The sequence below is a fragment of the Balearica regulorum genome, chromosome W (genome assembly GCF_011004875.1).
Source record: "Balearica regulorum gibbericeps isolate bBalReg1 chromosome W, bBalReg1.pri, whole genome shotgun sequence".
Classification (NCBI taxonomy): domain Eukaryota; kingdom Metazoa; phylum Chordata; class Aves; order Gruiformes; family Gruidae; genus Balearica; species Balearica regulorum.
In genome coordinates, this window is record NC_046219.1 from 12,269,131 (window position 1) to 12,291,244 (window position 22,114).

A 22,114-nucleotide genomic window follows, 5' to 3' on the forward strand; every position below is an offset into this window, starting at 1 on the left:
TTTCAAGCAAGAATTTGTTCTAATGCTTTATAGCACATAATTGTACCTTCCTAAATATTAAGACAAATTAACTGCTTGTTGTATCTGGTAAAAATCCTCCTTCCAGGTTGTGGAGCAGTGAGTTTCCTCCACTGATGATCTGCATCACAAGATAGAGTTAATTCCGAATTTGGATTTTACCTTTAATAAAATGCAATTTTAATACAATCAGGTGCTGTGAGAATGTGTGGGAGGTGGGGATAAAAGTGGTCTTTGAAAAGGAATGTTATCCAATTTGGAATAAATCCTAAAATCATAATTATAATTAGTTTTTGTTATGACATAGCTTCACTAATGCACTGAATTAAGATTTGTGCTGTATGTGTTACCACACTTTCACATATTTATAGAGAGTGTAAGCTTTCAAAATTTTTTCAATTAAAAGTGATTTTCAAATTATTATAAACAATTGTTTCTCAGATACTTATAGTTACATTCAATCTTAGTAACAATTTATTATATCATTTCTATATGTAGGTAAGAGTGCACATGACTGCAGAAGCAAAATCCTGGCTGGGAGCTACTGGAGCATGAAAAGGTGTTTTGCAGATCAAGAATATTTTCAGCTCTGGTTACATCAGGTTTATTTTTTAATATGGATGAAGCTTTTAAGAAAACTGATTCAGAAGTAAAATTCAAATCACTTAAGAATCAAAGAGCTCCACGGATCATCTGTGGATACATAGAGGAACTGCATCCATCCCTAAGGAGGCATGCAGAGTGTGTGTGCAGAGTGAAAGCTGAAAACGAGCACCTGGAACACACACTATATGACTGTCCAATTTGCTTAGAATTTGGTTCTCAATACAGTGTTGTCATTCATGCAATTTCCATTTTCAGTAAAATAAACACAGCGGCATTTCAAAATTTAAACAAATGAAACCAGTAGCAAAATCCTTCTGCTGCTCCACAACCAAGTGCAATTCAGAACAGAAATTCTGACGTCTCCACAAATATCATTCACATTTAAAAGTTCCATCTCTATAAATATTAAGCAAATGATAGTCATTGCAGTATATGATGAAAAGTCAAATTATTACCATACAGGTTTAACTTCATAAATATCCATTACATGCATCCTTTCTAATTAGAGGTGAAGTGTTACAGCATTCAGACAAGAATACAAGACATTTTCACTTTTTTCCCAAATATATTTTTTTCAGTATAATTCACTGTCAGATACTGCTTTGCTAACATTTCAGTTATAAACTGTCATGTCAAAGACCAATAAATTTAATTTTGTATGAATCACAGATTCACAGAATGGTAGGGGTTGGAAGAGACCTCTGGAGATCATCTAGTCCAACCCCCCTGCTAAAGCAGGATCACCTAGAGCAGGTTGCACAGGATCACATCCAGGTGAGTTTTGAATATCTTCAGAGAAGGAGACTCCACAGCCTCTCTGGGCAGCCTCTTCCAGTGCTCTGTCACCCTCAAAGTCAAGAAGTTTTTCCTCATATTGAGATGGAACTTCCTGTGTTCCAGTTTGTTCCCGTTGCCCCTTGTCCTGTCACTGGGCACCACTGAGAAAAGTCTGGCCCCTTCCTCTAGACATTCACCCTTTAGATCCCCTCTCAGTCTTCTCCAGGCTAAACAGACCCAGCTCTCTCAGCCTTTCCTCATACGAGAGATGCTTCAGTCCCCTAATCATCCTTGTAGCCCTCTGCTGGACTCTCTCCAGTAGTTCCCTGTCTTTCTTGAACTGGGGAGCCCAGAACTGGACACAGTACTCCAGATGAGGCCTCACCAGGGCAGAGTAGAGGAGGAGGAGAACCTCCCTCGACCTGCTGGCCACACTCTTCTTAATGCACCCCAAGATACCATTGGCTGCCTTGGCCACAAGGGCACATTGCTGGCTCATGGATAACTTGTTGTCCACCAGGACTCCCAGGTCCTTCTCTGCAGAGCTACTTCCCACCAGGTCAACCCCTAACTTGTACTGGTGCCTGGGGTTATTCCTCCCTAGGTGCAGGACCCTACACTTGCCCTTGTTGAATTACATTAAATATGAATGATCAAAATGAAATTAAATACAAAAGAATGCATGCACGTGGTTTGATTGTTTCATGTTATTTCAGTAATTTAAAAAATGTAGCATCTAGAAGTGTTTAACTGGTTTTCAAATAATTTCTCCAATAAATGAAATAGAAACTGCTCAGCTGAAAGAGATATCTGCTTTTACAACTGTTTTGTTTGTTTGTTTGTTTGTTTTGAGGTTTTTTTTGAAAATATGTCCAAATGCTGTGATTTCAACAATTATCCTTCTCAACCAGCAACTTTTTTTCTTAGGAATTGTCCTAAGTATGCTGCTATACACTTGAGAGATACAGTTATGTAATGGATCTGTTCTACTGTAGAAATGGCACAGCTTAAAAAATACACTAGTAACTGACAAATAAGATAAGGTGTAGCTTTTACTAATTGTTTTCTATTTAAGGCTACTGTTTCAAAATTTAATCTTACCATCATTACTACTGTATAAAGAAATCCATTGACAATATTAGTATCCTATTTTTTACATCTAATTATTCTCCGTATCTGTAATTAGTTATATTGTTCATGTAGTTTGATTAGAAAAAAATGTTTTGATTTGTTTTGTTTTTAAATAGCTTATTAAATCATTTAATTTATAAAATGCATGTAAAAACCACAGCTACATTTTCAAACTATTTTATATGGCTCCTGTTACATTCAGCATAAGTTTCAGGTCCAGTAATCACTGAAAATTTTAATGGTGGCAGTGGAGAGAAACTGAGCTAAACAAGATTAGTTCAGGAAATTAAATTATCATAGAATCATAGAATGGTTTGGGTTGGAAGGGACCTCAAAGATCATCTAGTTCCAACCACCCTGCTGCAGGCAGGGACACCCTCCACTAGACCACGTTGCCCAAAGCCCCATCCAACCTGGCCTTGAACACTTCCAGGGAGGGGGCATCCACAACCTCTCTGGGCAATCTATTATGTATAAGCAAATCAACAAGACTGTAGAGAATTCTGATTTACATATACAACCATTCACATTTTACAAATGATGTAGTTTACTATTATATTTTTTAAAAAATAAATACAAAACCTGTATACAAGTTGTGCATTTGGAAGAATCTGTTCTAGTCTGCTTGTGTTTTTTACCCTGAAGCAGAGCACAGGTGGAGATGGGTTGCTGGTGAAGACTTTAATAATCCCACTTGGGAATGATACTGTCATATCACCAGTGATCTTCACAATACATCTAGAAGAGAATGAAAACATCAGTTTTATTGCAACTCATTAACTGCCTAGTTTTAATACTAATTTTAAAGCATTCATTGTACTTTTACAATCTGATGAGCTGAATTCAAAACAGAAAATCAATTTCAAATGAGGGTACTGTGGCACTATGACAATGTACTATTACTTTCAACTTGGAAGTCAGATGAAACAAGAAAAAAGTTTAGCTGGTTAAGCATACAGTAGTATGGGTGGATATTTTTCAGGCTTTGAAAACATGGCACGACTATGCCATCACAAGGCATATACTTAGGCAAGGCCTAAGTAGTATAGCAAGCAATGTGACAGAGGGAATGAGGTGCTTTTAAGCTGCCCAAATTTACACGTAGCACCTACCTGACTATAATAAAAACCCTTCTCATTTTCAGTGTTCTCATTGAACACATTTTTGTAAAGCAGGGATATATGAACTCCTAGCAGGATGCAGGCCAATAGAGAGTGATAAGCCACTGCTGTCACTTATATCAGGGGAAAAAACTCTGTGAATCCCCCTTCAAATGTATATACATTTTCCAAAAAAATATTAAAATTAAAACCAGTGTGTTTTCTTATTGTAACTTATTAGATTCAAAACAATTCACTATTTAACTAACTTTGAGGGATCTGCTCCTTTAAAGTAGGCGTTAACAGATTCAGTAAGGGCTACTGCAACAGGCAAGGTGTCCTGGTTTCCAAGGCTGACAGGGCTGGGACCACGTGAAATACCTAGAATACATACAGTGTATATGTTTAATGTTCAAAAAGCTTAGCAATAGATTTCAGAATGGTTGTCTACACCTGTTGTTTTTACAAGAGGTTACTACCATCAAGGTCACAGCAGAGTCTGAAGTATTACTTGAAAAGCATGCAGAAAAATATAAACATAGTACAGCACAATCACACCATCAAAACACTGCTTAGCAGCCTAAAAAACCAGGACTGATAAGTATGACATTTCGTAAATGGACAGACACAAGGAAATACATATGAGACAGAGGAACACTGCATGAAAATGGCTATTGATGAAACTGAAGTCAACCGATCCAAAGGAAATTAGATGTTAATTACAATACTTTTAAAAAAGTTCCTATTGCATACTTATAGTATGGAAAAATGTATGATAAAATAGTCACAGAAATGCAAAGAATTCAGTTACAGTATGTGAGAACATAAATGCACATACATTAATATTATCCCACATAAGTGGACTGTTGAACATTCTTTTAACTATTTCAACCAACAAAGATTACAATTCCCAAGCAGAAATTGTTGGACAAGTATTTTGCAAAGTTTTCTAATGTTTACATAGTAAAGATTCTGGGAGTACCTAGGAGGTACCTGGAAATACATAGCGGTTTACAAGAAAAATAATTACCAGGCCTATGTCAGCCTTCACAGATGCCTGTGCTTACACAGCAACGTTCCAATGCATAGCTGTAAAAATCAACTCAGACTTCAGCTAAAGCTTTTTAAAATGTGCGTGTATAATTGACAAAACTGGTTGTCATGAGATTTTACTTTTCAGTAGTGTTTTATATGTGTACTGAATATAAAAGACAATACTGGAAGTTCTATCTTTTTATTAGTGTGGTAGTGGAGTGGAGAGCATCTTACTAATTTTTTGTACCACTGCTGAAACAGCCTGTATCACATGCCAGCTGTGAGCTCTCAGAGGGACGGGATGTCACAGAGCTGTGCCAAGGTGGACTCACTGTATCTCAGGCTGCAGTCCAGCTCATGGGTCCCGTTCTAGGACCTTCAGCAGTGCCAGCAAATCTGACTTTGATGCCCTACCACCTTCCTCAATCCCAAACACTGTTAACAGCCCTTCAGCTGTGCTGACTCAAGACCTAATGACACAACCATGCAAATAGTTGCATTGACACACAGAGGAGGTTGCCAAACTGCAGAATAAAAAACTGCATCATTGGCCAAAAAAGGGCAAATAAATAAGTCTGATCAAATTGTTTTAGTTCAGTTTAGGAACAATGATTCAGGTAATTTTAATATTGGCTAAACTGCTGTCATAAAAATAAAATGTATTAAAAATATTATCTTTATTATCTGTATCTTCAAAGCTTTGTATTTAGAAATATAGAAACAGTTTTATCTACTTGTCTTATGAGAATAAGGATCGTCACAGTAAAAATATATTCTATTCCCTTTTCTTCCAAGAAAGTAGTAATGACAAACTGAAGAAACAAGACCAATTTTCCGGTTGTTTTGGGGGGGAATAGATGGAAGATTATGTTGTATAAAAGTGGTTATATCAAGTTTTGGTGACTTCAGCAACATATAAATTGTTAAGTAGTTGAACTTTCAAGCTACTTGTATCTGCCAGACACCAGAAATAGCTGGAGAAATTTGTTTCAAAAGAAATACAATATTATTAGCTGTAGTGCATTAGGATGATTAGTTAACATGTAAATCTGCTTCTAGTACAATACCTGGTGGTGTCTCACAAAGCTTTCCAATTGTAGGAAGTGTTCCAACCAAAAGATCATCCTCTATTACATTTAAATGAAACAAAGCATTGCAAGAAAACAAAATATTTCAAGCAAAAATAGATGTTAGATGTTAAACAATTTAATATATAAAAAAACATTACAAATGAAAACAAGGCTAAAGCATAAAAGAAATTCAATTATGCATGCCTACAAGTTCACTTGGAACAAGATAATTACAGTCAACTCTCCATTATTCAGAACAAATGGGGTAAGGGAAACACTGGATTGTGCAAAAGCCAAAAGAATACAGACAGTAGTGCAGAGTATATCCTCATGCCCCAAAAATCATTCAGCTGTCTGCATTACCCTTCCCAGCTCTCCAGGACTATTTAATTCATACAATCAGAGCAGATGGAACTGGCCTTGTTTATTTTTGCTAGGCCAGGTTAATAACCATGTCAAACGTTGGTGTCAGCACACGCCTCCTTACCTCCTCCTTCACCTCACAATTTCACACTGTCACTGTCTCTAATAACACACACAAACACAGCTGGGACTACTGATGCTGCTGTTACCGTCTTCTGGTTTTCTGGTTCCTTGGCACCAGTGCTGAGGCCTGAGGAAGTGAGCCTGGATGGACTCTGGCAACCAAAATATCAGTTATCTTTCAGTGATGCTTCTCAGCATTTGGGAAACTGGTGGACACTGAACTGTGCCAGCACTGCAGCAGCTAAGGCTAGGCAGACCTTACTAGCTTTGGTCCTGCACAGGGTGGAAACAGCTGCATTGCTTTCAATGCAGAACTCCAGCTAGAAGCTGTGCAGATGCTCTTCTGAGGTGCTGAGCCTGGGTGAAGAATCCTTGGCATCAGTAACATTCATAGATAACTGAGTGTGAACTGAAGAGTCTGATTTAACTTGGGACTAAAGTGGTAATAGTGTTCAGGAATGAAATACTTCAGTTCTGCTACAGAAACAAGTTAAAATGTCTTTAAAAAACCCCCACAAATAAATCCCTCTCCCACAAGTCTCCTTTTTATTTGTTATAATCAAATATCATAACTGAAGGACTTTAAAAACACAAGAGAACCTTCTGAAATTAGTGGCAGAACAGGAAGACTGATTTGCTTTTCATCTTCATCTTTATCGTTTGGTTGGTTGTTTTGCTTTTACTAAACACCTCTCTCTAGCTTATATACTTCACTGACTTGAAGAAAAAGATGTATTAGTTTGTTGGGGTTTTTTTTGAAACTGCAATTACAGGATACGAACAAAATAAAAATAACATAAAAAGAACTCAATTTTGTGAACATTTTTATTAATTCAAATTTATCAGTATCCCAAAATATGTATGTACCTATACAATAACATCTTCTGAACAAATACTTGATAATGTTATGCTTGATGAATGGATATACAAGCGCACCAAATACGAATTCATGGAATATTTTAATTTTGAAAAATATTTCACTAAAGAACATGCCATAATTGGATCTATGGTCTAATCTAGTCAAATATACTGTCCTGTCTCTCAGTGTCATTTAGAAGCAGGTATTGCAAAGGATGCATGAAGTACCTAGAATGGACTCACATATGGAACAACTAACTCCAAGGAATGGTTTTCCTAACAGGTAGAACTCAGTGGCAGAATTATACCATTTCTAAAATTAGTTAAAATGGTTAATTTAACTTACCAACTGTAGGTGTGCTTGCTGCACTGAGGGAAGCAGAAGAGGATATTGAGGAAATGCTCTCTGCATGTGCCAAGGGAGCTGCAGGTGGTGGACTTGAGTTAGAGGTCAATGAAGGGCTGAATGGCCTAGGCTAAACACAAGGGATCACAAGAGTATTACAGAGATAGAAAGTGGTTTTAAAAAGATGAAAAAAGACTGCAAATAGAAGAGTTCTTCATTTCATTCCCCAATCAATTTTTGCCTGGGTAGCTAAGTCTAATGTATTTGATTATGTAACAGCCTGTCAATAATTGTGCTATAATGCAGTAGCAGAATCTAAGCCTATAGCCCTGTGTATGTGTGCAGCAAATGTGGATTTCCACAGCTAAAGGAGAGCTACTAACAAACTGGAAGTGAGTCCAGCAGAGGGCAACTAAAATAGTTGAGGACTGGAGGACATGAGAGAGAGGGAGAGGCTGAAGGACCTGGGTTTGTTCAGCCTGGAGAAGAGAAGCCTAAGGAAGGATCTACTAGCAGTCTTTCCCTAGCTACAAAGAAGATGGAGTCAGGCTCCATCATGCAAGAGCTATAACAAAGGAAATTTCAGCTGAACATAGGGAAAAAAATTCCTTCTTGTAACCTTGTGGTTAAGCCCTGGGACAGGTTGCCCAAAGAGGTTGGGAGAGCTCCCTCCCTGGAGATTTTCAAAACTCAGCATATCCCTGAGCAACCTCATGCAATTTTGAAGTTGGCCCTTCTTTGAGCAGGAGATTGGCCTAGAGGAGATCTTCAAAAGTCCCTTCTACCCTAAATCTTTGGATAGTTTTATGATACATTTAACTGCTAAGGTATTAGTTTAAAATAACTAATAATAATTTTGGGATTAACCTATCTAAAAAGTATTGGAACTCCTGAAGAATCTGTTTTGATTGGGTAACTGTTTTTTTATTTCAGTTCTATACTTGCCACTGAGCGTATGACTTTTATACAGACTGTGGGAATTGTAAAAGGAGGTGACATATGATGAAGACAACTCAAAATCTTCCACTTGTATCCAGATAATAGCCAGTTTCTAAAACATGTAACTTTGTGCAGAATCATACTTTATAGCAGAACAGTACCAGCTAAATTCTTATCTTTAATTCTGATGATATGAAGAACAGATTTCTTGGTCTAAGAGCGATTACTACAACAGTGCAAATGATATATCTGAAATCGAGTTACAATGGAGAATTTAAAAAAAACCCAAAACAATCAATACTTACTATTTCATTAATTCCACTAAGTTTCCCTGTAGACAACTTTGGTTTTGAAGCAGGCCTTGGAGGGGGTACAATGGTGCCTACAGAAAGAGGAGTTGTGGGCCTTGCTGAAAGCAAGCAAATTTAAGGAAATCAGTATTAGAAAAGTCACACTGAACATAAATATATACTCAAATAGAACAACTGGAAGTTATGCTTCTATTAAAAGTTCCTATTTTACGAGGTCAATTTTGTAAGATTTACCACTAATCATAAATGTTTTTAAAATAGGGCCATGTGATACCCTGAAAAGTGACTCTAAAAATGGCATCATGGGCTTTCTCATTGCTCTCAAATGATTTTCTACTAACCATTCTCAGAGGTTTGTATGTAAAAAGATGGTTTTACTTGAGTTCCCTTTTGTGTATATTCTATATGGATTCAGAATATAGGACAGTCTCATCACAAATGGAAAATTCAGTGGAAATTCATATTTGGTCCTGGCTGACAATGGCATAACTCTAATTCCATCAAATTATGTCCTCTGAAATCCCACTGACTTCAATAAGTATACGCCATATGGTGGGTTGACCCTGGCTGGATGCCAGGTGCCCACCAAGCCGCTCTATCACTCCCCTCCTCAGCAGGACAGGCAAGGGAAAAAAATAAGATGGAAAAAAACTCATGGGTCAAGGTAAAGGCAGTTTAATAAAGCAAAAGCAAAAGGCTGCGCATGGAAACAAAGGAAAACAAAAGATTTATTCTCTACTTCCTATCAGCAGGTGATGTCCGGCCACTTCCTGGGAAGCAGGGCTTCAGTACACGTAGTGGTTGCTCCAAAAGACAAACATCACAAATAATGAATGCCCTCTGCTTCCTCCTCCTTTCTCTCAGCTTCTTATTGCTGAGCAGACGTCATATGGTATGGAATATCCCTTTGGTCAGTTTGGGTCAGCTGTCCTGGCTGTGTCCCCTCCCAAGTACTTGCCCACCCCCAGCCTGCTGCTGAGGAGGGGAGAAATGTTGGAGAGACAGCCTTGATGTGTGCCAGCCCTGCTCAATAATAGCCAAAACACTGTTGTGTTATCGACACCGTGCTAGCTACCAAGACACAGCACAGCACCATGAGGGCTGCTGTGGGGAGAATTAACTCCATCTCAGCCAGACCCAATACACACCAGTATAAAAGATAAATTACTCTGTTGATTGCAAGAACACAGTAACTCCATATTATCTCTTAGCCGATCTATGAGAAGTAAAAAGCAGTTAAAAAAAATACTGCCCTCATGTCCTTCTAAACCTAACAGACACAACTAACAGATAGTAGTAGCAGTACAAAGATGTCACTTCTACATAGTCACTTTTCTGAATAGTACTCTACTTCAAAATAAACGTTAGATGCCATCCAATGAGTATGCCAGATCTAAAATTAACTTCAAAATAGACTGAAACCCTAATAAATGACTATGTCATTGCAGCACATCCTATCATCTCCCTCAAATTATTCTGGATGCTTCTTTTTTAATTAAATCATTGTTATTTAAAAATGTAACTTTTAAGAATGGAATTTTCTCAGGCATTCAGCATAACGCTGCTGTCATTGAAGTATGGGAGTTTCATCACTGACTTGGGAAGAAAGAAATTAGGCTAATGCTGACCACATCCACCTTAAGAGTTGCAAACTCAAATGTCCCCAAGTAAAATAACTTCTGAAATATCAGTCATTCCTTTAAAATTCTTGTTATGCCCCAGGAAGACAGTGCATGTTAAACATTGAGTAGTCTGCTGCAGTATCACAGGTATTCAGTGACTCATGGCCCACTTGCCCAAATGCACTTTTCCTTTGCCCTCTTAGTATGTAGCATTACCACGATATCATCCACGCTTCAAAATACTGGGTGTTAAAAAGGAACAATTTTAAATCCAATTTATTTAACTGTATTTAATTTGAAAACATCTATACATTCCTATTTCTAGAAAACCAAAGCTCTGCACAGTTAAGAAAAAGCAATGTCTTTAATTAAATAATTTGAATTTTTCTTCTTATTTCAAGCTGAATATTTATTTCATTGTCCTAACTTTGAAGGAAGTTGGTGCTAACAAGCAGTTTAGTACATTCTAAGTAAGAAGATGAGTTAATTTTAACATCAGATGAGCAATAATAACAAAAAGAAAAATCAGTCCAAACCTTGCTTTTTGGAGTCAGTTATTAGCAAAGAGCAGTACCCAATGCATGCTTGCCATACCCTTATTTGTATGAACACAAGATGACACAAAACTATAGTTCAGTAGTGCTGAAGACGATGTGGAAGAAATTTCAGCAGTAGTGCCAGTTTCTTCAATGAATATTTGTTTGTGGCATAGAATATTATTGAAAAGGTCACTTTGATCCTCAGAAGCACAACTGTTGGAAGAATTCCCAAGGAAAGCAGAAGAGGCAAGGCAGGCATTTTCAGTTTTAAAATGCAATATTTGGGGCTCCTTCTTGTCTGCACTTGTGTGTCTAAGTTCATCAGCAAAGGAAATCCACTGACTCTGAGACCATGAAACAGGATAAAGTCCAAGCAAAGACTGAGATACTCTACACCCAAGCAAATAAGAGGTAGATGAGGAGGAGCTCCTATTATGCTCTTTCAGTGTAGGTGAAGGAAAAGGGAAGAATTGAAACTAGGAGCAACACTGAAATGATAAAAATTTCAATATAAATCCAGACATCAAAAAGGTATTCAATATCTACTGCATGAGGATTACTAGCCAGCATGAAAAATAACTGCTCTATTAGGCCAAAAATCACACCACTTACAAATAAAAGAAAAAAAACCCAGCCACATATCACGTGCACTTCGTTCATACTGTCAACCATGTAATTTTCCATTTTTTAAGTAAGCCGATAAGTAATTTATTGGGTTTCTCTCCCCTTAAGGCCCTACTTCTCATGACTGTATTCCTCTAACTTCTTCCCTGTCATGGTTTCACTTTCTCTCTCATCTTTGTCTTTTCCTTCTTGTGTCCTACTCAATGTCTGTTTCCTCTCCACAGCTTTCTGCTTTTCATTTCTTTCAAAGTTATTAAATAAAACCTACCCTTCTCTGTTCCTTCCAAACATTTTTATCCTCTTACCCTTAACATCTGTAATGGGAAGGCCCAACATAAATTGCTATCCGGTGAATGAATGAATACCATGCAGTCATGAGATCCTGTATGATATTCTTCTGTCTGTATCAATTTGTATCTAGTGAGTAACTGTACGTATGAGGAATTATCTGCCCCAGTTTATTTCCTCTCTCATCCTAGAGTCTTCAGGCTACTAGAAAACAGTTTTTCACAAGTATTCCCTGCACTTGGCTGTTGCAGTAGATGATAAGAGAAGCATCAAATGCAAAGTTAAGTCAATTCTCAACATCTTGCAGATTGGCAAAGTACGGAACTTTGATTTGCCTGGGTGTAGAGGGAACTGGGTGTCCTGGTTTCAGCTGGGATAGAGTTAATTTTCTTCCTAGCAGCTGTTATAGTGCTCTGCTTTGAATTTAGTATGACAATAATGTTGATAACACACTGATGGTTTTAGTTGTTGCTAGGTAGTTGTAGTGCTTACACTAAGTCAAGGACTTTTCAGCTTCTCATGCCCTGCCAGGTGCACAAGAAGCTGGGAGAGCACAGCCAGGACAGCTGACCCAGACTGGCCAAAGGGATATTCCCTACCATAGAACATCATGCTCCAGATAGAACTGGGGAAGCTAGCCGGGAGGCGGAATAGCTGCTTGGACACAGACTGGGCATTGGGTTGTTTTCCTTTCACATGTGGTAAGCAATTGCATTTGTGCATCACTTGAATTAGTAGTAGTAGTAGTAGTAGTTGTTGTAGTAGTAGTAGTGGTATTATTGGTATTATTATTGTTGTTGTTATTACTATTATTATTATTCTCTTCCTTTGTTATCCTATTAAACTGTCTTTATCTCAACCCATGAGGTTTTTTTCTATTCTCCTTCTCATCCCCTCGTGGGGGGAGGGGTGAGTGAGTGGCTGCGTGGTGCTTAGTTACCTGCTGGGGTTAAATCATGACATAGACTGAAGAGAACTTTGAAACAGTGTATCTGCTACTGTTAGTAAATAGTAGATTCCACCTTAAATCTCCTGAAATAATCAACGTAAATAATTTAAGTAAATACTTTTAGTAAGCAGGTCCTAACATAGCTGTAATAGCTGGTTTTGTTTCGGTCTCTCCTTCCTCTTAATTAGTTTCTCAACATCTCCTGCTCTCAGCTTTTCAACACACATACCCACTCACGTGCTGTTTTGCCTCCCTCTCCCTCACTGCCTTTTGAATGTAAAAATCAATATATCCTATTTCTGTAAACTTTCCCCCCCCCCAAAGAACAAGTTTCAGGAAAGCCTGCCAGTGTCCTGCCATCACTAATATCCTCCAAAGTCCTGTACCCAAAATTCCTACACAATATCTGCCCCATCCTCTCACCTCTCATGCTTCTCAGTCCACCCTTTTCCTTCCAATACATCTACTCTCAGGTGGTGCCAGGAACTCCCCCTTAATTCCAGTCTCAGTCCTGCCATTTTTCTCCCAGTCCCCTTGAATTATCCCCACACATCTCCTAACATATTCATGGTTTCCTACAGGAAACAAGTTCCTCACTGCAAAGTTCCGCAGTGCCGTTGTATTACATAGCTCAACAGGCTTTCCTGGAAAGAAAAAACTCATTCCTATTCACAGTGCAAGTTTAGCATCTCTCAGTTGCTGTGACAACCTCCATTTAATTTACCAACTGAAAAAATAGGATTATATTCTTCCTCCAGCATAGATGATGATAATTTTTTGTAAAGGGAGAAAAGGAGAGAAAAAAAGACAAAAGCAAGATAGAATTTTCCTAAGGTTTCTAGTGTTCCCTCTTCCCCCTTGCTCCCTAGCTTGAAAGCCTGACATACTGCTCCCTGAGTTGTGCATTACTCATAACATAGGATACTGCTTTACAAAATTCTTTGCTTTCAATAGTAAAAACACATCCTCTTGCAATGACGAAAAAAGTAACAACAGAACATCCTGAAGAATATGTAGAAAACATTTTCTACTATCAAATACTTTACCTGAGGAGGGTGAGGATGACAAGGAGACTGAAGAGGAAGATTCAAGAGAACTGCTAAAGAGTGGATCCCATGCCAAAAGGTCACTGGTCCCCTTTCTATAGTAAGAGTTACAATTGGAATATTAATGAAAGATGTATATACTCATAAAAGTAAAATTACAACTTTGATAATTCATCTTCTGTATTAGTCTTTGCATCTAAAAATTAAAAGTACTTACAAATTACAGGTCAAGGAACTGATTTACACATAAGGAAACTATCTGAACTGATACCTTGGTGCAAGTTTGTGTGTGGACATATTTCATAATGTCAGTAAATTATTTTCATTTTCAACAAGACATATGTCTACAAATCAGTTCACATATATGAGCAATGTATACAGACCTGTCCAAATTTGGGGCTTGTAATCTTAAACACTTTACAATGGAACACTATATGATGGAAACTAAACCCATCTTATTTAAAACCTAAAATTTTAATAAAAACCAATATTTTGTAATCACATAATTATAATTATTAATTGAGACATCACAATGAAGCAAATGCATTAGAGGGGGAAAACAAGTGAATAGAAATCGCTATTGTTACATAATTACACCTTAACTCTTATGATACAATAGATGCCCGACTTAAAATAGCAGTCAATATATATGAGTCTTGGAGTCTTAGATCAAAATAAGACCAACTTCCCCCAAAAATATACTTGATATAATTTTAAAAGTTGAACTTACTCATTAGCTGGAGTATAAACCTTTGATTTTGTTAACTCTTCACCTAAGCAAATGACACAGTATTATCACCACTCTAAAAATATAAATCTTTCAGCTTCATTATAAAAAGATAGTAAATGTTAATAGCTGCAGTTCAAAACTAATTATGAATTATTAAAATGGAGAAGAGAAGATGCATTCTCTCTGATAATATAAATTCAGATGCTCCTGAAATACCTTCTAAAAGGAGAGGACTAAACAGAGCAATGCATTTCAGGAGGAAGTGTTGGTCACTTGAAATTTCTTCCTTAAATTATACTGTTTACATCAATATTATTCTTCAGGAAACCTGGCTTGGTTTCCCACTGAGAAAAAACCTAGAGGATAAGAGAGTAATGCTCTGTCCTCTGTCTCCATGGCCATGTTTTGTGTTTTTGACTATAAAACAGAGAGAGTACTTTGCTGTTTTGTAGATGATACTCAACTTGAGTGGGTGGAAGGGTTTTAAGAACTTACACAAGAGTTATTTCCATGGGATTTCCCCCCACCCCCTGCCTTTGGCTCTTGGACTTGTTCCTCATCACTGTCACAGCCTGCCTCATCTGTTTCCCAGAACAGGGAACAGCTGAGTATACAGAAAAAGAAAAGGTCTTTGGGTGGCTTCTACTAGCTCCTTTGAAATTTTGACCACCTAACTTAATTTTGTCCTTTGAATTTACTGTGAGTAGTTCAAAAGCAAATATCATAAAGGTACCTAGAACTGACAAGATAAATATTTTTTCTACTTAAAATACAAATACTTAATAAGTTTATTTCTTTAACAATTAAAAAAAATATTTTCATGCCATGTTAAAAAACTAACATAAATAGACTAAAAGTTAAATATTCATACTTACTAGATGAATTTCGATTCATTTGTGCCTGAAACAGAATAAACCCAAACCCATAAGAATAAATTCTTTTACCAACTGTCAAATAAAACACTTAATAGTCCCAGAGTTCTTATTTCCACTCAGCTTTCCATGCGATATTTTGCTTTCAATGACAGGCAGAACATTCTGGAGCTTTCAGAAGACCAGTACATGAGCCAGGACAGAGCAACTACTGCATGCCCGCCACACTCGTAAGAAAAGGCAGGAATGAAGACTGCAGAGCTGACAAAGGCAACAGTACTAATAAATCCCTCGACAGGCTGAGACAGTAAAATTAAACAGCTTTTATATCACATGGTATGCCTGACAGGTAAGAATACAAACATTCCTAAGGTTTTCCCAATAACTTTCTCACATACTACACTTACTTGGTTTTAATCTAAAAACATGAATAAAAAGCCATTTTATACTTACAGAACTGTGTTTCTGCTTTCAAAACGTGGGGGGGGAAAAAGAGAAAAATCATCATTAATATTTTAATATTAATAATATTTTCCTTAAAATCAGAGCCATCTATATTATGATCTGAATACTGTACTAGCATAATTTAATATTATTTATTTGTAATATAATCCCACGGTATAAAGGATCATTCTGTGGTTTGGCAGAATACATACAATAAAGCTGCACTGTAAAAGTTATATGTATCCACATTATATGATCTGTTTTAAATGTTTGTATATTATTGAATACAAATTAGTAAACTATGTTAAAAGCCATGCTCAGCTAACTCCATATGTATTCAAATGTCTTGTGGTGGCAACAGCAGAAAGACAAGGACTGAGCACTCCCAAGACTCAAAGTAAAGTTAAAATCTGAGAAGGGAGAATTACTTAACATTACATTGCAATGATCATAGAATCATAGAATACCAGGTTGGAAGGGACCTCAAGGATCACCTGGTCCAACCTTTCTTGGCAAAAGCTCTGTCTAGACAAAAGCACCATCAAGACAAGATGGCCCAGCACCCTGTCCAGCCGAATCTTAAAAGTGCCCAATGTTGGGGAATCCACCACTTCCCTGGGGAGATTATTCCAATGACTGATTGTTCTCATTGTGAAAAATTTTCCTCTTGTGTCCAATCGGAATCTCCCCAGGAGTAACTTGTACCCATAGCCCCTTGTCTTTTCCATGTGACTCCTTGTAAAAAGGGAGTCTCCATCTTCTTTGTAGCCACCCTTTAAGTACTGGAACATGATGATGAGGTCTCCCCTAAGCTTTCTTTTCTCAAGGCTGAACCAACCCAATTCTCTCAGCCTTTCCTCATATGGCAGGCTTCCCAGTCCTTTGATCATCCTGGTGGCCCTCCTCTGGACCCTCTCCAGCCTGTCCACACCTTTTTTGTATAGTGGGGACCAAAACTGAACACAGTAATAATAAGTAATAAAGTGTATCAAAGATGACCTAGTGCACAAGAAAAAAAAAGAATCATTGAACTTGAACCTGGAATAAATTCTGAACAGTAAAATATGTTAACACTAAAGATTCCTTACCACTTTTCTTCTCTACTCATTAAAAATCCAAGGAATTAAATTACTTACAGATATTGCTGGAGAAAGAGCAATGTTCCCTATAGATACTTTTAATTCATCCAAGGAAGGCATGGTATATTGAGAGCTATTATTTGACTGGACTGGTTTTATTTCTACATGGAACCTCCTGGGTTCATCATCTTCAGAGTCAGAATCACTGGATGAATAGAAATGATTCTCTTTGGTATGTTTTTCTCAGTTAAGGTGGAAATATTTCAAATTCAACTGTTTAATCTGTTTCATAATTACTCTCTACAAAATGCTCGTATTAAGTAAACACTACAGATAAATAATGCTGCCTAAGCTCTTTGTGCACTTATACAGACACTTCAATTGTATCCACTGTCCAAAATTCACAACTCAGCATTAAAATTTAGTTTTTATATTCCATTCATCTTCATAACAGTATTCTGTTATCAAAGGTATGATGTTATATAACTGAACGACTGCATATTTGAAAGCATCAGGATAAATGAAAGATTCTACAATAGCAACACTTCTGTATGTTAAATTTATGATTTGTAAAATTCAACAAAGGATTCTAACACATGTATGAAAAATGTATGCATTGTAGAAATCCTTTTAAACCAAGTGAGGGAAAGTCCTAGCCTTTTTAATTAGCAATGAAATTAATTTAATTAGCATGATACCTGTACCAAGTATAACAGTAGAGGAAGCAGCAGCAACCATTACTTGCCCTTTTTGCAGAGGCACTGAAAATTTTGCAACAAAGGATGCCAGTTACACAGAAAGCTGCACAGTAAACTAAACCCCATCAGCTGCTTAAAGTACTGTCATCCTTGGCTAAAAAGGAATCACAATGACAACTCAGCCTTCAAAATAAGCAAAATATACAGATGAATTTAGCCTTAGTTCTTTATATGCACAGGAACTGCACTCGACAAAAGCTCTGAAAGACCTATGGTAAGTCTTAAAAGATGCAATTGTTTTGACAAGAAACAAATTGAAAATTTTCCTTTACTGAAACATAAAAGTGTCTTGCCACCTAAGGGGAGCATACATATTCTATACATTACTTCTGTTATTTTCACTTGGAAATATGCCAGCCATTTGAATGAAATATTTTCAAACTATCCTGACAAAGATTAAAACTCTGAACCCTAAACATATTCCAAATCCAATTCAACTGAAAGAAACCCTGAGACGTGTTGAGGAAAAAGTCAAATGTCTTCATCTTACAGGCTATCTGTCCCCCAAAATGGACCACATCTGGAAAAGAAAATTTTAAAAAACAAGTCATTTTTCATTTTCAGCAAAATATTTCTTGCCTTGAAAGTTATCACCAAGTATCAAGATTTATTTCCTATGAATCAGGTGGCTCTTGTAAAGTGGCATGAGCCGGCCACTGAGGTATTAGGACTATTAAATGGTTACTGACAAAGATCACTTTAGACCTGAAAGCCATGAACTGAAAGGTCAGTCAGTAATTTTTAGGATGAGTGTTTTTCCAACACTTAAGAATGGCCTTATTAAGGCTGACTGCTGTTATGGTAAAATAATGTCCTCCAACAAATCATCTCAAGTGTTCTCATCAACAGAATAAATATCCACTCTTGGAGGCTAAGGGAGGAAAAGAGAAAGGGAACTGATGACTTCGTGAATTTGTTCAAGATTTTCACAAGCTGAAGTACTACCTGGCTGACAGGAATTGCAAACCATTGAGCTTTTTCACTGGATGTACGGCCTTTTCCATTGCTTCATGACAAAAAAGATATACCCAAGTGAATCATTTACAAAGCATGAATGTTATTCACTCCTGCCTCCATTTCATAAAAATATGCAAAACATGAAATAATGCACCCCCCAGAACTGGATAACAGTCTTTCGCTTTTATACCAATTATGTAAATAAGAGATAACATGATCTATTTTTATCAGTACAGGAACCTTCACTGGGGGCAACAGGCATATTTAGCAAAGTTGATGAGAACAGAGAAGCTATGATGACAGACTGGCCCACTTTAAGGTGCTCTCAACTGGTTAAAAGCTTTCACAATTTAAAGTCATTGCAAACCTTTTATTTTATCTGCAGTCCCCAGAAAAATTGGTGAATACATTTCCAAAAATTAGCTATCTTGCTAACATATTAGGCTTGCTTAGATCTACAGCAATTATTCCCAGCTCTTAAGTAGAGCTTCCCTCTGTTTCTGATGGAAGAAAAAAAGAGGACAAGAATCTTTTCCTTAAAGGAAGAGCAGAGAAAATAATGAAATCCATGAAAAATGACTCATAACAAAAACCTATTCTGCATATCAAAACTATCATTAAAAATATAATAAAAGCTAGAAGCACCAATTAGGAACAGCATGATACTTCATTAATTAACAGAAATTCTATTCATAGACTGCTGGAGCTCCCGGTCTTTTTAATGGTGTTATTAAAAAGTGGGGAGAGTCCAGGTATACAACAGAAAACCACTCAGTATGCTTAAAAAGTTTACAAACTTTACAAACTCTCTGAAAGCTTTTCATGGAGAAAGATCCACATGGTTACCTTAAAGCTTTTATTCAGTTGGATTTTTTGTGGGTTTTTTTTACTGTCAGACAAAACCCATCCTCTTAAAGTTCCTAAGACATCTGATCTAACCTTTAACATTTACACGCAGAATCTAAGCTAGACAAAATTTTGTGCATTTTGCAGAAGCTATGAACATAAGACTACAAGGTTGTAACATAAGCATGAATGTCATTCATCTTGACTTAACACTTTAATGAGTACCTCCCCTCCCCAACTAATTGTAATAACAGGACATAACTTGGCACAATAACAGCAAAAAGGATATCCTGTGATGCTTCTGGTTTAATGCTGTATCCTTCATCATCTACATCAGGAATGTTCTAAAAAAACCAACAAAAATAACAGTATTGACAAATAACTAAAAAAATGTGTTGTTCTTACATCAGACTGAATTTTATATCATTGACAAATTAAAATTTGATTACAACACCTCATGAAAGTCATTGTTATTCATTATTAATTATTACAGTTATCTCAAGTTATACTCTATAGTTCAAAAGTAGTGTGACAGATAAGATACCTCAGGAACACAATGCAACAAACAACCTCCAAATTTCCTATGAAAACTGGCAAGTTTTAATGCATCTGCTTTTACTGGTATTCTATCAAAAAGGTCAGAAACCAACAGAAGCATTTTAATTTTACTACTGAGGGTTAAATAAGTCTACAATCCTCTCAGCCCCAAATATTTTCCCAATTTCTACTTCTAATTCTTTCAGTTAAGACACTGGAGGCTCTGATGGTGCAGGAGCATAACCTTTCCTAAGTACTAGTCAGTACTTAGTGAGTAAAAGCATTCCAGGTTATACAGGTTGCAACTTCCTCCCTCCCCCTTGAAAAGACAGCAAGCCTGTACTGTTGCTTTAGCAAAGAATATCTACATTAATTAAAACTCATGGATGAAACTTAAAATACAAGTGGCTCAAAATCAGGTTCCAAAGTTTTCGTTTATGCATCTCCAGCACCATCCTGGATTTTTAAAGCTAATAAGCATTTGGGAACTTCAAACTAGTTCAGTTTTTCAGTTCTTGCAGGCAATTAAATATTAATTGAAGAGAATTATGTTTAAAATCATTTAGAACTCTTAGCTAAGCACTTAGTTTCATAAAAGTGCTTTGGGACAGAGAGAAACAAGTCTCTAATATGATCATCTAAATTTTAAAAATGTGCAGAAAACCACACTCGTGTATATTATATATAAAGGGATCATCTTGGATACACAGATACTTTCTCCATTCAAAACAAAAAAAGAAAATCCTGCTCATGACTTTGCATGCATAGTTAGTCTATGTGAACTGCTGAGATGCTACAGTAAGTTTATTGCAAAAAACAAACTGAGACGTCTTCAAAATTTCCCTAGTTATACATTTCTTATAAAAATGACAAAGGGTGAAAGAGATACTTAATATACCTTTGTATTGACAAAGACAAATTGTGTCACATACAAGCAAAATGGTACCTCAAAATCTTACTTACAAGTTAAGTAGTAATTTAAAAATATTGTTTTCAACATTTTGAACAGTTGGACAGTTCTGCTTTCTGAAACATCAGAATTTTATTTAATAATCTACATTTTGTAATAGCGGTAGAAGACACAGCCCTTCAGGTGAGATACATAATCACAAATCTCATGTTAATGAAGGCATTTACATTTACTTGACTAATTCTTACTCCCTTCTCCACACTCCTACAAAGACAGAACAATACGTTATGTGGTGGATCACAGTGCATCTTTTAAGTACCAGGCACACAATGCAGACAAGTCCTGATTTGCCTATCATGCTGAATGGAGGAAAAACCCCACAACCTTCCTGTATACATGTGTCATTTTTGAACTTCAACACAGAGGAAGAAGATCTTTGCAAATTTTGGGTTTCTGTAAGAAGTAGTTATTAATACGATTGGGGATGAAAGTCTAGCCCCTATTTGCAGTATTTGCACTAAAAATAAGCTCAATATGGATGTAACTTGAACTCTCTGGAAGTCACTGGAAAGGTGGAATTCCTTGGAAGAAGATTTCACATTCTCAGAGGTTCTATCAAGCAATTAAACATATAACTATAAAAATCCACAGTTTTCCCTGTGTTTGCAGATGTAGTACAACACATTATTGATTAAGGCATTATATAGTTTTACAAATACATAAAAAGATTAGGATTTATAACTGCCTTTGCATTAGTATGTTCTACAAACTTTCTGGGGTGAATAATTTTTTTAAAGAAATAAAACATAAGGACATAATAAATAATGAAGTAAATCTGCCTATACAAAAAGCATGAGGACTGAGCGTTCTTTTCCCAAAACTTATTTTTAGAGTTTCAGTCAATACTTTGACTCAGTTTCCTTGCTCTGTCCCATCTGGCATCCAAAAAGCAATGGAAGAAGTCATACCATAACCATGTCATTGAGGTATGTACAAAGGACAAGAGAGGAATATGTGGAGCATACTGCAGTCTAGCTACTTAATTTGGCCCTTCCTCAGCAACATTAGCACTGCTCACAGGTTGGTCAATGGGTCAAGAAGCAAAGAACCTTAACTGCACTTCAGTTAGATTTCTGCTCATTTTCTCTTCTCCTGGAATATCTACAGTGGTTATGAGAGCTCCTTATCAAGTTTTCCTCAGAGTATGCTTCAAGATACCACTGAGCTGAACAGCTC

At 36.7% G+C, this 22,114-nt stretch overlaps 1 protein-coding gene and 1 long non-coding RNA gene across 11 annotated transcripts in view; one reads left to right on the forward strand and one right to left on the reverse strand.

Moving 5' to 3' along the window:
- The window catches only part of LOC142599245 (uncharacterized), an 830,374-nt gene that overhangs the window by 107,426 nt on the left and 700,834 nt on the right, over window positions 1-22,114 (forward strand). The window lies entirely within an intron of this gene.
- LOC142599160 (F-BAR domain only protein 2-like) overlaps window positions 1-22,114 on the reverse strand; it is a 112,859-nt gene that overhangs the window by 13,750 nt on the left and 76,995 nt on the right. For 5 of the 10 annotated variants that reach the window (XM_075738911.1, XM_075738904.1, XM_075738909.1 and 2 more), the window contains 11 exons: window positions 19,718-19,775; window positions 16,928-17,103; window positions 15,801-15,815; window positions 15,351-15,375; window positions 14,476-14,518; window positions 13,746-13,840; window positions 8,672-8,775; window positions 7,428-7,557; window positions 5,735-5,794; window positions 3,902-4,013; window positions 3,115-3,270 (listed from right to left, as the gene is read on the reverse strand). In XM_075738911.1, the coding sequence (XP_075595026.1) occupies window positions 3,115-3,270; window positions 3,902-4,013; window positions 5,735-5,794; window positions 7,428-7,557; window positions 8,672-8,775; window positions 13,746-13,840; window positions 14,476-14,518; window positions 15,351-15,375; window positions 15,801-15,815; window positions 16,928-17,103; window positions 19,718-19,775 (974 nt within the window). Of the gene's footprint in view, window positions 1-3,114; window positions 3,271-3,901; window positions 4,014-5,734; window positions 5,795-7,427; window positions 7,558-8,671; window positions 8,776-13,745; window positions 13,841-14,475; window positions 14,519-15,350; window positions 15,376-15,800; window positions 15,816-16,927; window positions 17,107-19,717; window positions 19,776-22,114 lie in introns of all 10 variants that reach the window. The other 5 variants (XM_075738903.1, XM_075738914.1, XM_075738913.1 and 2 more) reach the window with 5 other exon arrangements.